The 15,502-nt window shown below is 37.9% G+C and overlaps 1 protein-coding gene across 1 annotated transcript in view; it reads right to left on the bottom strand.

Moving 5' to 3' along the window:
- Positions 1-15,502, bottom strand: part of LOC136748801 (transient receptor potential cation channel subfamily M member 1) — a 70,617-nt gene that overhangs the window by 45,306 nt on the left and 9,809 nt on the right. The window contains exon 2 of the mRNA XM_066702849.1: positions 1,641-1,780. Within this exon, the coding sequence (XP_066558946.1) occupies positions 1,641-1,780 (140 nt within the window). The remainder of the gene's footprint in view (positions 1-1,640; positions 1,781-15,502) is intronic.

The following is a 15,502-nucleotide window of genomic DNA, read 5'->3' as shown; positions in this document are numbered from 1 at the left end:
ATACAGTAGATTAAACAATGAGAGTATCTTTTTTGCGAGATCTTCAAATCCTGTTTCTAGAGAGTTGTGATTCAACAATTACAATTGCTACTTTCTGAACGCACCTATAAAAGTTTATAATACACTAAGTGACTGCATCGGTATAGGTAAGAGAAATTCAAATAATTTTGTCCCTATAGACTGATGAAGGCAGTTCATCAGGAGTATTACAATTATAATATTTTGCACTGAAGGAAAAGCTTTGAAAGGTGTTCTGTTCTGGTGTTCTTGCTCCTTGTTGTTTTCACTGTTGCAATTTCTTCAAACATTGTAAGCTAACTACTCTGAATGCATATCTGAAAATGTATATTACATGGAACAAATAAACAGCAACATATAAGGCCAATTTCTTGAAAGACATGCACACAATCCTGTCCACTGCACATGACTGTTAATGGAGTTTCTTTAGTAACAATTGGGGCCCCTCTAGGAATGTGTCTGGCAGCTACCTAGTTTACTATACTGTATGTTAAGAATAATGATTTCATGTGATGGGTTTTCAAAGTGATTATAAAGGATTTGCAAATAATACGCCATTGTACATATTAAATTATATGAGTGAATTGCAGGTTATTATAATGGCCTTTAAACACAATGCTACTTACATTACACTTCGAAAAATGACACAAAAAGCTGAAGTGCAGTATTAACAAAAAATCTGTTTGCTTTTTAAAACCATTCCATCTTATCCAGAGATGTTCCAATGAAGCCTTCTATTTCCCTAAAAAAGGATATCTATTATAACATCAAAGCCCAGACAAGGATTGGGATGACATTTTATAGCCAACCAGGAAGTTACAGCTTTCTTTTTTGTCTTAATACAACATAAACCCTATTATTTATACCTTCATACCTTTTACAAATTGAGAATTGTGATGAATGCAAACCAATATGTAAATAAATTGTTCATTGACAGCTCAGCACATTGGACAGCACTCAGGTAAGGTCGAAATAGCTTATGGACCCAAACCGCATCAATTTTGCATCTAGAAATTGAAAGCATAAAAAGTTGAAATAATAATAAAAACAATGCAAAAAACAAAGTTCTGAAAAGGAGGCCCTACTATGTTCACCCAGATTGTTCCTAAATAAAACTGCTTTTGTCTCTTTGCTCAAAAGCTGACATATGAGCAACAGAGCATTGCCCCTAAATATAAAAACATTAAGAATAAATACATTTAAATGTAATGATGGGCACAATGTAATGATTACTTTAGGGGAGACCAAGCAGGCAGGCAGACAGGCAGACATGGAACCCAGACCCATCAACAGTAGGTCAAATTCTAATGCTGGGGTTTTAATGGTTGCTTTTAATGCCACTGAGTTTATCTGGGCTGCTGATTAAACCTTCCTAGAGTTGCATGGTGTATGGGCTGCGCCACCTCTCTACAGACAGCACTTGCAACCCCCCACACCCCACCCCTTTTACTCCTCTCCAACCCCAAAGCAAAATACAAATGGCAGCCAATGAGAAAGTCAAATATGAAAACTTAGCTGAGTATTACAACCTTCTGCTGTTTCCTATTGCAATACCCACTGTCCTCTATACGATCTGGTTTCATACAAAAGCAAAGTAAAGTGAAGCAGACTGACTCCCTTACCTTCTGTGACCCGGAAGTGGTCCTCTTGATGGATGTGCGCTTGAAGGAGCCAGTCGACCTCTTGAGGCTCCCTGGGAACTTTCCAGCTCGGCCTCCGGTGTCTTTCCTCCCTCCTTGGCCCCTGCTCTCCATGTGCGACCCTGCGAAGTGTCACAAAGGGAAACTCCGAACCTGCATAGCCTTGTCTGCACTTGCCTTTAGCCAGGGTTTTGTCAGTTTTGAACACACAGAAGCAGAAGAAGAAGTAGAGAAAGAATAAGTAGAAGAAGAAAAAAAACAAAAAGGGAGAAGTGAGTGTAGCTAGGATAAAGCAAGTGATCTCCCCGTCTCTGCAGTGACTCCCGATGAGAGATGAGATAGAGACAAGAGCAAGGAAAAATAATTCTACAACGTGCTGACACATAGACCCCCTTTCCTCTTCCTAGCCTCTATAATCAGGCTTAATGCACCCGGCTCCTGGAAGCTATGCTTTTTAATGGATGGAGATTTAATAAATGGTGATTGAAGGTAAATCTACTTTGGAGCGCCGTGGCCCGAAAAAGGATTTAAAGCATGCAAAAGCAAAACACGGGGCAAGTCAGATGGAAACGATATTGATAGCAGCAAGAAAGGCACAGAAAGAAGGACAGAAAGCAGATGGTCTGCAGACCTGTTTCTTGGCTTGGGGAAATGTTTCGAGAACGAGAAAGAGAAAGACAGAGAGAAGACACTAGGAAATATCTAATATCTAACTAGGAAACCAGATGATTCATTTCAGCCCATCAGTGAGAGTAGTGAATGAAATGTGTGTTGAAGGTCAGTCTCGGTTTATCTGTTGGTGCCCACATCTTGCATTCTTGATTCTGCTGTGGTGGAAGTGTTGTTTTGCCGTTTGTGGGGGCTGGTGCTTTGCTTTCAATTTAACTAATCTACAGAATCTCAGGAAACAGTGTAAATAAAGGCAGCATTCATTATTTCTCCTTGAATTTGCCACCTTGCTAAGGGTCATGCCAGATCTGTGTGTTTTAACAAAGTGAGCTTTACAGAAGCAAATTATTCAACTTATTATAATATAATACACATTTATATTGTCCTGAATTTACCTTAAGTTAGACATTTGACTTTTGGGATAACACCAATAAGGGATCTTTTATCAGTTATTGGATACTTCAGGAGTGGGGACCACAGAGACCATTAGGACACAGGAAATGTAGGCCACATTACCCAGCACCTACAGATAAACGGAGATCAGCCCTAACACATGTTCTGTATTTGTCCAATCCCTGACAAGGTCAAATCATAGGTGTGATTAGACACTGGTCCTGCAAAGCTGATGTAACCTCTAGCTTAAACAATACAAGAGCAAAAGAGAGCAGGGAAAAAATAAAAGACACAAAACAAACCTCATTATGAATGAGTTGCTCATGCCGTGATTGAAGACTGACCCGAATCCTGTATGCTTTCTGCCCAGATATTCAACCATAAACCAGTGCTTGTGTGGAGCTCTTATTCAGAAACCACAAAGTTGTCTTCATCTTTACAGCTCAGTGTTAGAAATCTAAACAGTATCCATTTCATAAGACCAATTTTATTAGAGGTATAATTGGCTTCATATGAAACTGTAATTTAAATGGAAAGTTATTATAGTACATATAGTATAAAAAATTATCTCTTTACTTCAGTATTGATTCATTCATCTTTGCTATGTATACAGCCTTTTGACACTATACGCCCTTCACCCTTCCAGTGATGTTACAGACATTTGTGTGGTAACCTGTTTATGTATTTGTCCTTTGCTTATTATTGTTAACATGAATTTAAAAATATATAAATACATATGTATGTATAAACAAGCATTTAAGATTAATGTTTTTTTTGTTTCAGTTGCAGTAGTAGTTTCATTGTATTTTGAGAATCACAATTAGGGTTTGAATGTCATACAGGCTTTGTTTGACACATTGTTAGCATTGGTGCCTAATAGAAGTGGAACACAATTGTATAAACCATGACTCCAGGGCATAATCCAGACCAGAATTTCAGTTAAATCTGTATGGTCTCAACGATAGAAAAATAAAAATGAACTTTTAGTAAAATATAATAATAATAATAATAATAATAATAATAATAATAATAATAATAATAATAATAATAATAATAATACATATGAATGTAATACATGGATTGGAATTCAACTATGATTTTATATAGCCAGCATCTCCCTCTAATGGATATTACTGGAAATGCAAGTCAGTGATAGTAAATACTTTTGAACACTGGGCAGATTATCAAGATAACATTATTCATAGATAAATTGTAATACATAAATAAATTAATAATATGAAAGCACTTTTGAATCTGAATATTTACTAGAACAAATTGAGCAGACTCAAAAACATTAATTTAAGAATTATCCTGAAGAGCTTGGTTTAGGGATAATATTATTATTATTACAAGTGATACATGTTTTAAAATATGCAATACATAGAAATGCTCTGACTGGAGATAATGTACAAATTAAATAAAGCTCTCTATGTCATACATCATTATGTAGTGGCTCAATGTGGTTGGAAAGAACCCATAACGTGAAGTTTGATAGTCTTGGGAGCTTGTGCTCAAGAAACAGTTTTAGACTAAATACATTAGACTTGACTAATTTAAGGGATCTGGTATTATTCTGTGCATTTGTATGTTAAAAACAAAGCTTTTGAAAATCTGTATTTTGCAGTGTCTACACCCTGGTGGCAGCTCCTTTAAGATCAGAACAGGTCAAAAGGTAGGTTGTGCTTTGTAAATGCTGTAGTGGATTTGGTTTAGAAATATGATTGTATTTGATGCAGAAATTCACCTGTTTGTTCTTGGGGGGATTTTGGGAGGTGGGGAGACTGGGGAGAGAGAAATGTTCTTCTTGCTCCGGGCAAATCCCTGGGGCAACTTGGTTTTCACTCGTGCTCTTGAATCACTTAGGTAACCTGGTTGCTCCAGGGAAATCAATAGCCCATGAAACGGCCACATGAGTCTCCTTGCTTGCTTGTTTTTTCGCTTTCTTTATTTCTTTATATGCTTTGAACATTTAAAGAGAAGTGTACTGATCTGAAGTAGAGTTTAATCTACATAACACTGTCCTTGCATCCCACATATACCCCTCCCCTGTTTCCCCCTGTAGCGAATTATTTCCTCTTAATTAATTTGCTTTACACAGTATTTCTGTGGAAAAGTGCAGCTGGGCAAATCCCATGGGCCTATGGTATGTGCTTCTGCTTATGGCTCGCTTTGGTATTCTGGTTTGTGTCAACTAAGAGCTGTCATTCTTTTATTTGTAGTGACAACGTTCAAAAACAAAAAAGTGCAGCACTAAATACGGGTAGTGGTAATATGAATGGGCCAAACCAATCATGTTAACAAAGGCAAACGCAGTCCCTCTTGACCTAGAAATAAGAGGATCAAATTAAAGGCTAATCCTCACACTACAAAGAACTACAGTAAGCCATTCAGAGTAAACTCGTTTTACCAGGCCACCAAGGTCTGGTGTAAGCCATCAGCTGGTACTGAGATAAACACTAAAAGTTTAAAAACAGTAGAAATTCCACCGAAAATGGAAAGTTACCAAGGCAACTGGGAAGAAAGAGACAGCCTGGATGGGACACAATCAAAACATCAACAAACAAACAGAAAAGAAAGATATGTTGTTTACAGAAAAATCCCCTGGAAAAAAATCTAGGCGCCAAATAATGAACCATCCAAGCCCCAACAAATGTATGTAGTTCTGGGAAAACCCGCATGGCTGTTATATGAATGGGGGTGGCGGAAGAAAGTCTGTAAGAAGGAGGAGAGGAGCTCTTTTTGACTTGCATTCTTAACCTTATTTCCCCTAATCTGGACAAAGTTTTCTTGGGAGATACACAACACATATTGTTAAAATAAGATTGTCATAAACAAAATGCTATAAAATGCTATAAAAACACACAGTTATTCAAGGTGTTTAAAACCCTGACCTTGGAATGCCTTCCATCTGTTTAGCTTTACTGGAACAATAATTAGCTTTTTTGCTACATATTAACATCTACACTTTCACAGTTAATATCACCTACAAGGCCTACAGAACTCTGGCTTTCCAGGCCCATTGACCTCTGAGCTAACTGAAATTAAATACACAAAAACTAATTGCCTCTATTTTATATTCATTCAGAGGCAACAGAAACATTTTGGTAGTACAATTATTTAAACACATTTGCTTTGGTAAAACCATGGTTACCTCTCACAAAAAGTACATAAATATAAATCTGTAGAATTGTATTATTCTATGTTGGGCCTTGTTGAGTGCTGGACAGGAAGTGATTTCACAAAAACATGGCAAAGGCTAGCCAACTGTTCATCCTTGAGGAATGTTTCACGCAGTATTTGAAAACAAATGATGCCTGAAGGAGACTTTATTCTAACTGATTTTGTTGTTGGTTTTTTAACTCTTAAATTCAGTTAACTGCAGTTAAGTAACGATAGCCAATCAGCCCATACTTACCAAAAATGATGCTTTAAGGAACGTTTTAGGAAGTTATTAAATCAAGTTTGAGAAGCAAGACAACACTTGTTTAAACCTGACCAGACCATATATCAATCACCCAATTTAATAATCAATCAATCACTAGATTCTAGTAGGAGGAATCCCTTGCAAATCACCCGGCCAGGATGCAGACTCTCAAGCCAAGTGGATATAAATGCCAAACAGGTAAGCATTCACTGACTCTAACACTGCATTCCCAGACTCACGTTCATGGGGTCATCCCAGACTCTTCAGCAAGCTATTCAAAGATCTGATTTGCTTTTACTATCCCTTGCAAATGTCGCCTACATTCCCCTTGCTATGCTTTGTGATGGTCTCCCTCATTTTTTGTCACACTTTTTTCATGCCTTTCCACACTAACCATGATGTAACTGTGTTTTCACTATTGTGCATGATTGCATAAAAGATCAATCACAATATGGATTTCATACCACTTCTGTAAGGCTTCCACTGTATATGTGAGACAACTTAATATACAGAATAAATGTATGCAAAGAACAAAACATAACAAATAGATTAAAACAAATCAAATAAAACCATTACCTTATCAAGCGTGATGGAGGCATAGCTAACAGAATGATCCACTCCAGCTGATTGTGCAGGGAGCCCTAGAGGATTGCCTTGAAATAACCTCTTCTTGGCTCTTTATTAAGGATACTTCTGCCACACCGAAGTATGACTCTTCCTGATATCTTCCTTTAAGAATGGCTAATGCTTAATTCCTTCTAGTAAGCAGCCACATAATAGCTTTAATAGGTATTAATGGCATCGCTGTTGTTAGTCAGAGGCACTAATGACTGCCTAGTGTGGGGCTGTAGTAGTAAATAAAAACACAAAATAAATATTTAATTCAGTGTGATGTACTCTTCCGTACACATGCTGCATTCCACTGGGGATTCTGGCAATTTCTATGTTTTAAAAAATTTCAGTAGGTAACCGTGTCCGCATTTTATGTGCAGATGTGAAAATGTATTTGAAAAACTTGTATATTGAAGCCTTAGAAAATGGTTTGTTTGTGTACCTTTTTTCAAATAGTCTGTGTAGCACCTCCTAAATATTTCCCAGTGCCTGCATTAAAATGTGTTGACCTTAACTACATTCATGAATGTGTAAAATAACAACAGTTGATGAGTCATTTTGTCTACACATTTGTCTACTCATGTTTTCTGCATCAGCCCTATAACACATTCAGGATGTTCTTATTTAAATGTGTGTAATATAATGCATAGAAAGCTGTTAACTTTCAGCAGGAGAAAAACATTACTGTATACTATTCACAGAGAGGAGGTGGTGGATCGTAAACCGGTTCAAATAAGAGAAAAACTGTATTTAGTACTCGTGTTGTTTATATTGTTTGCCCCTATATCCCCTTCCTCTGAGCTATTAACTATGACTTCACATCTTGTCTGCAATTATTAGCTTACAAATCTAGGATGGAGGACTTGTATTAACTGTATATTTTCTGATGCACTAATTTTGAAATTTTAATTTGTACTGCTTTGATCTGTAATTCTAGACTGTATTGCACTTTTGTAATGCTATTATGTTTTGTAAGTCACCTTGGATAAGGGCATCTGCAAATAAACATATATTAATAATAATAATAATTTTTAAAATGTTACGGTATTACTATGGTATTACAATGGTAATACATGGAAAAGCAGAAAGCCCATATAAATCACTTTAATAATATATTATTATTATTATTATTATTATTATTATTATTATTATTATTATTATTATTATGTTATGTAAAATGTATTTTTAAATGAAGGCTAAAAGTGTGTGTAATATAATCTTTACTTCTACATCTTTACTTTTCCACTGGGCAGGTCTCGTGTAAAGGGGAAAAAAAGTCTTATTCATTGGGTTTTATATCCACTAGAGGGCACTGACATAGTATATTAAGAAGCAGTTGTTTCAAATGCTAGTATGACTCGGTCTGGTTTCTGCCATATATTCAGTAATAATATCAGTGTTAAAAGCCTTAGAAAGAGCTCTTCCTATCGTGTCCAAAGCAATGGCTGTATAAAGTTAATATTTTGGTTTTGCTCTTTTTTTAAGAGCACGTTGGACTTGCTACAGGGAAACAGGAATATTAAAGCAGGCAGGTGTTGAACTGGTTAAACAAACGTGTGAGTGAACTGTATCCTCATAGCATACAGAGGGGGAGTCTGCAGCTAGCTTAGGCCCAAAGGAGGCTTTTTGGTTCCCCAGAGTTTAGAGGCTGGGTACATCTGGGTGTATTGTTGTAAAAACAAACAAAGGGCTCAGACAGAGACCTCTTTTCTGCAGAACAGCACTACTCTCTTTATGTGCCAAATAAAAAGCAGAACAAATGTATAGCTAACGTCAGTCAGTGATCAGGATATTTTGAATGACATGCCTCCTTTCTCCTGGACACCCCAAATTATTTTAAATCGCTGTGTGGCTTTCCACGGTGAGCCCAATACACATGACAGTCCTGGTCAATTTGAAAGGCATGGGCATAAGAGATCAATCTACAGCTTTATAAGCAACAAACAAACCATGATCCACTGATATTAGTAATCAATCCAAATTAATCAAAGTGGCATTGGGAAAGCAGTGTCTCACGTTAAAATGTGTTAATACAAACAAAATGAAAATTACACCAAAAGCCTATCATTAATGACATATAATCAAGACCTTACATTAACACACTATTTTCCAAGGACTTTTTTCATTTTATTTATTTTTGTTACAATTATATGTTTTAAAACTGAAATCCAGCTTTAAAAAAATTCTTGACTGGACATTGTTCCACTCTAGACTTAGTCAAACTGTGCTCCACAGACAGTACTCTTTTCAAACTCTACAAATCTCTGAGCGCCTTTTAAACAACATTGACTTAGGCTATCAAAGGACCAGTGTGTTTTCTGTCTCGCACAGGCCTGTCAGTTCAGGATAAGGCCTTCTTCTCTTTCCCACATGATGTCTTTTGAGCTTAACTATATTATTTTAAAGCCAATAACTATTACATCACGTTATATTTATAGATATACATTTTTGAATAACCTAAATCCTAAATGCACGAGATGGCAACCCAATTTGTTTTGTTTAATCTGTTAAAAGCTTTCGTCTGCATGTTTCTTTCCTGGAAAATGTACTGCAGATTTGTTATTTACAATGATGAATTGACATGTGATGATTTGACACTTGGCTGGTGAAGCTCAATGAAATGTATCAGTGTCCAGGCGGAGGGTTTACCCTTTTGGAGGTTTCTGCAGTATTTCTTTATTCTGAAATCTCCTACAGGGTGCCTGCTCTCTCAGATTTTTTTTAGAAAGAACTGAGAAACAGCTGGTGTTAATTACTCCACTTAAAATCCAAATCCATTCCGTATGTTGTCTTGTAAATACAGAGAAAAACCAGCATGAAAAAGAGGGCAATCAGAATTTACTTCAACAGATATTTAAAGTATTTTAAGCCCACTGTATTCAAACTCTGCTGTTCTGTGAAATGAAAAGCATTGTAGGCACAAAACAAAATTATATGGTGCATGTTAAACTAATCAAATAAGCACAGCATCCAGTTAAGCCCTTAGAGGCACATTAGTGACTTGCTTTTAATTGAAACCACACTGGCATTGAACTTTAACAATCTCTAGGAGTCTTTTTTTTCACAGCCAGTCACATTTCTTCTTGGAAGATCTTGACACACTGGTATTGCAGTCCGATGCACCAAAGCCTCCTCTTTAAACAAAGCCTGAAAAAGGGCCATTCGTAAGCAGCATCAAATAACACAAGCCTGGCGGAAGTGGTGGCAGTCACCATAAATAATGCATCTTCCTACCATCCAACCTACAAGCAAACAAGAGTGTTCAGCAGCCTTGGAGACCAATTAGGGGCTTGCACTTGGGACCATGGGCTAGTGGTAGTTTCAAGTATATCCAAGCAAACAATAATGTGTGAACCAGGTAATCCATAGTGAACTTGGCCTTTTCAGTGGGGCCTCAGTACTAGAAAGCCAACTAAATTTCTTAATATACATACTTGGAAGGGATGTGAAAGGTTAATTAGGACTGGAAAGAAGAGACACTTCTTCAGACGGAGAGAGGTGGTTGTATGCAATTAACTCCCTAAATATATTTGGGGACTGATTTACTTGGATGCTACAACAAACAGATGAATTGGGTTATTAAATAAGCTAGTGACAACCAGACTTGAATTTCTCCCATCATCCTTTTGTCCCTTATAACTGATTCGTCTAATTTCCTTTCTGAAACTAAATATCTTTGTAGCCTATAAAAGTTGTTTAAATATAATTAAATCATACAAAATACCTCTGAGTACTGTAGACAGTATAATCATTTTAAATCATTCAATTGCTGTTTGAACATCATTATTATTTGTTCTGTAGATTAAACAATGGCAAAAAAATAAATAAACTTAAACTAGACATGTCTGTTGAAAGTTCCTTGTAATTATAAAACATTTGCAGCAATATCCTGATTGCCCCTCTGGGGATATACCTGACAAGTTGGAATCTGTACATATAAAATAAAAACTTACACACAAAGCACACAGATAGAGTCCCAGACAGACAGACGAAAGCAACAGTTCATCAACTACCACTGGAATTAATCCAATCATACTTGCGTTGAAAGCATATTTAAATATAGGGGCACGTTCAAGATTTATTTGGCAGTGAAAAAGTCACACATATATACTCCTGGCATGTTTTTTTATTCACACAAATGCTTCTACAAGACAGTGTGTAGAAGCTGTAGCTCACAGTGAATACGTGGCAAAAGCACAATTACATTTTTTCAGGCCAGAAAGATCTCTGCGTTTATATAGTATTCTCAAAACAAAACAACAACAACCTGCACACAGAACAGACATGCAAACAGACAGATAAACAAAGAACGTGGGGTAGTGAAACAAAACTTTGGGCCACACAGCTCTCAAACGGTGATGATTACAGCAGGTTTCATGTGACAAGAGTCAAGCTGTGTTTAATTCCATACATAACAGCTGATTTTGTAGCAAGTCAGGGCATGTTCTGTTGCTGTGCTTTCCCTGTTTTTTACAGCTTGTCTGTAGTAGAGAATGAGAAACCAAGCCTCAAGTTCAGTAAAGTAGTCGAAGGATCAAATAAAAAGTGTCTGCAGTTTCTGCAAATTATATGTATAAGTATAAAGAATCACTATTGCATTTATGTACTTGTTATTCTGAATAACACTGTTACCAATCTATAATTTTTGAGGGGATTTCTAAAACCAGTGACTTTTCAGATTGTTATGAAGTCTTTTTAAACCATCTAATGACATGTTTGTTGTCATAAGCCTTAAACTAAAATAGATTTTAAAAAAGGGTCTGCTTTTGCGTGATGAAAGGAAGGATGTGCTGTGTGTGGATGTGCTTCAGCTCTTTTGTGTGAGGCCGTTGTAAAGGGCTTGTCTGGAAGATCAGACATGTCTTTAGCATGTGTAGTTTTAAATGCCAAATGTCACGGTGCCTCCATCTAACCACTATAGATTAAAAAACAAAAATGAAAGGCTAGGAACTCATATAGACACAGACACACCTGTCTCAATACCCATAGATGACACCTAAACACTTCCTCCCTCCACTTACTAACTCTACTGAACAAGATTTGCAAAATTAAATAATAATAATGAACAATAATAATTGCCAACTTTAGCAGAGGCAAAAATTTAGAAAATGACACTTGTATAACAGCGGACATTTCTCCACCGTTCATAAAGAAAACGAAACAGCAGGCATACTGAGCTCTAGGTGGAGCTCAGCGTTATGTTAGCCTGCCCCAGCTGATACTGCACACTGAAACTGTAGGTGGCTAAGGATGCAATCCCATGTCCAGCAGCATTTAGCTAAGCAGTATAAGCATGTATATAGGTCGATCTCAAGTTGTGACAGCTAAACTTTTCAGGGTAAGTTGCTATGTGACCAACATACTTCACAGATTGTCTGCAAAATTGGCATTTGTCCAGTGAGAGCTTCAAACCATAAATGGACAGTCTCTCTAGGACCTTCAAAAGGCGCAAGATGTGCCTTTTGAAGGTCCTAGGGAGACTGTCCATTTATGATCTTCATTTGTGCTCTTCCAAGGTCTTCCTGAACACAATTACATATTCAAGGTTCACTAGTACTTCCTGGAGGTTCATGTCCCACACAGCTCTGGTGATTCCTTGATGAATCCTGATAAAATCCTGATGGGCAAATGAACACAGTTTTCTCTTTGTCCTTCCCCACCATTGGGATCTGGTAGTATCTACTGCAGAGATACAACACAGAGAACCACTTACTTCCTATCAAACTATCTAAATGATCATCTATGTGAGGAAATGTATACTGATTGGGAATGGTACACTTATTCAGTGTCTACACATTCTCACCAAATTATTATTTTATTTCACAATCACTATGGCGGACTTGATGACTCCCAAATTATTCCAGCAGCCAGTGGCTCCTGTAGGTGTGTTTGGATGTCTTCAGTGTCAGTGGGTGCAATTCTACTGGACCTCTCTCAAAACAGCCGGGTCTCACTCAACCAAATACAGTGCTCCACTCCTTTTGCAAGCCCTACATCCCAGGTGACCACACTTGTAGTTCCAGGGCAGAACATTATAGGATCATGGCCTTTCAATAGACCTTCACTCAGGAATTTGTCCTGAAAGTTTCTTTTCTATGTTTTTTGTTTCAGAAATTCAGATTTGAAGAAGCAGAATGTCCACATACTGAGGTCTGGCAATCTCTTCACACATTCGTGCCGAATGTCCAAACATAGACTGGAGTGTGGCCATGACTATTTACTACTTTAAACTAACCTTTTGGAAAAGGGACAGGAGTGTGCGTCTTGTTGTCTTTAAAAAACTGAGTTAATAAGCTGAGACAAAAGCAGCAGCAGGCCTTGAAAAACCTCAGCTTTTACAGCGAAAGTAAGCAGAAATAATTAGTAAGTGGTTTCCTGTGAAAATGAACTCAGCTAGTCAAGTTATCCTTTTCTCTACGTGACACAGTGGCAAAGAAATATAATTCAATTATTTTCTTCTGGGACTTTGATCTCTTTGGGCTCTGTTCTGGACTCAAATGTACGAATGTACCCTCGCTACTGCAATCTCTAAGAGGGTACTAAATGTGTGAAGGTGCTTCATCATGTTTATTTAAAAAGATTATAGATCAAGTTGGTTTATATATATATATATATATATATATACAGTGAGGGAAAAAAGAATTTGATCCCCTGCTGATTTTGTACGTTTGCCCACTGACAAAGAAATGATCAGTCTATAATTTTAATGGTAGGTGTATTATAACAGTGAGAGACAGAATAACAACAAAAAAATCCAGAAATACGCATTTCAAAAAAGTTATACATTGATTTGCATGTTAATGAGGGAAATAAGTATTTGACCCCTTCCACTTAGTACTTGGTGGCAAAACCCTTGTTGGCAATTACAGAGGTCAGACGTTTCTTGTAGTTGGCCACCAGGTTTGCACACATCTCAGGAGGGATTTTGTCCCACTCCTCTTTGCAGATCCTCTCCAAGTCATTAAGGTTTCGAGGCTGACGTTTGGCAACTCGAACCTTCAGCTCCTTCCACAGATTTTCTATGGGTTTACCTTAATGTGCTTCTTCTTGAGCCACTCCGTTGTTGCCTTGGCTGTGTGTTTTGGGTCATTGTCATGCTGGAATACCCATCCATGACCCATTTTCAATGCCCTGACTGAGGGAAGGAGGTTCTCACCCAAGATTTGACGGTACATGGCCCCGTCCATCGTCCCTTTGATGTGGTGCAGTTGTCCTGTCCCCTTAGCAGAAAAACACCCCCAAAGCATAATGTTTCCACCTCCATGTTTGACGGTGGGGATGGTGTTCTTGGGGTCATTCCTCCTCCTCCAAACACGGCGAGTTGAGTTGATGCCAAAGAGCTCGATTTTGGTCTCATCTGACCACAACACTTTCACCCAGTTCTCCTCTGAATCATTCAGATGTTCATTGGCAAACTTCAGACGGGCCTGTACATGTGCTTTCTTGAGCAGGGGGACCTTGCGGGCGCTGCAGGATTTCAGTCCTTCACGGCGTAGTCTGTTACCAATTGTTTTCTTGGTGACTATGGTCCCAGCTGCCTTGAGATCATTAACAAGATCCTCCCGTGTAGTTCTGGGCTGATTCCTCACCGTTCTCATGATCATTGAAACTCCACGAGGTGAGATCTTGCATGGTGCCCCAGACCGAGGGAGACTGACAGTTATTTTGTGTTTCTTCCATTTGCAAATAATCGCACCAACTGTTGTCACCTTCTCACCAAGCTGCTTGGCGATGGTCTTGTAGCCCATTCCAGCCTTGTGTAGGTCTACAATCTTGCCCCTGACATCCTTGGACAGCTCTTTGGTCTTGGCCATGGTGGAGAGTTTGGAATCTGATTGATTGATTGCTTCTGTGGACAGGTGTCTTTTATACAGGTAACGAGCTGAGATTAGGAGCTCTCCCTTTAAGAGAGTGCTCCTAATCTCATCTCGTTACCTGTATAAAAGACACCTGGGAGCCAGAAATCTTGCTGATTGATATATTTTTTATTATTATTATTATTATTTTTTATTTTTTTTTTCAACTCCCCTCAGAAACCAGACTACTGAACTTTTGTTTAGTTTGTTCCCACTGATTTACTAAACACATAGGTAGAGATAGATACATTTTTGTAAAATTGCATTTTCCCTGCCCCTTTTATTGTATAATAATCAAGCAATTAAGGTACATTAAAATGATTAATTACTAACATAGGTGTGATGCTTTGTCATGTTGTAATAGGTGTTACAAGTATCATCTTTCTTTTGATTTCTCATTCCTGGCAAGTGCTTGAGCCCAGGCCAGTGCAGTGGATTAGGGGCAGCAGTGCAGGGAGGCACGATCGACAGGGACTGTCCTGTTGCCAGACAACTCCAGGCCGGCTCATGACAGTCTTGTCTTTCCCCAGGAGGGTGACAGGCTCAGACTGATAGACAATTAAATTCTTAGAAACGTGCCACGAGGCAATTACATTCTTTGAAGCACAGCTCAGGGTTTTGGTGGAAGAGAAAAACACTTCTTTCAGCTGGGGACTTCATGTTTGGCGGCCACACACCCCTTCTTTACAAAGGAAAGGGCAAGGCAGTGAAAAATCAACAAAAGAAGATTTTGGTCAGTTTTACAATTTGTCATCTTCATGATTTTTATAACTCACTGCATTCATGTTGAAATGGTTTTTGGTTTGAGACTCAGTCAGATATCATTCAAGGAAATGGTCCAAACCATTTAACAAAACATATCTCAACATGCCTGGCCAAATTAAGGTTAA

Source organism: Amia ocellicauda, chromosome 4 (genome assembly GCF_036373705.1).
Source record: "Amia ocellicauda isolate fAmiCal2 chromosome 4, fAmiCal2.hap1, whole genome shotgun sequence".
NCBI classification, from domain to species: domain Eukaryota; kingdom Metazoa; phylum Chordata; class Actinopteri; order Amiiformes; family Amiidae; genus Amia; species Amia ocellicauda.
Note: the sequence above shows the minus strand (reverse complement) of the source record. Positions and strands in the feature narration are given on the sequence as shown.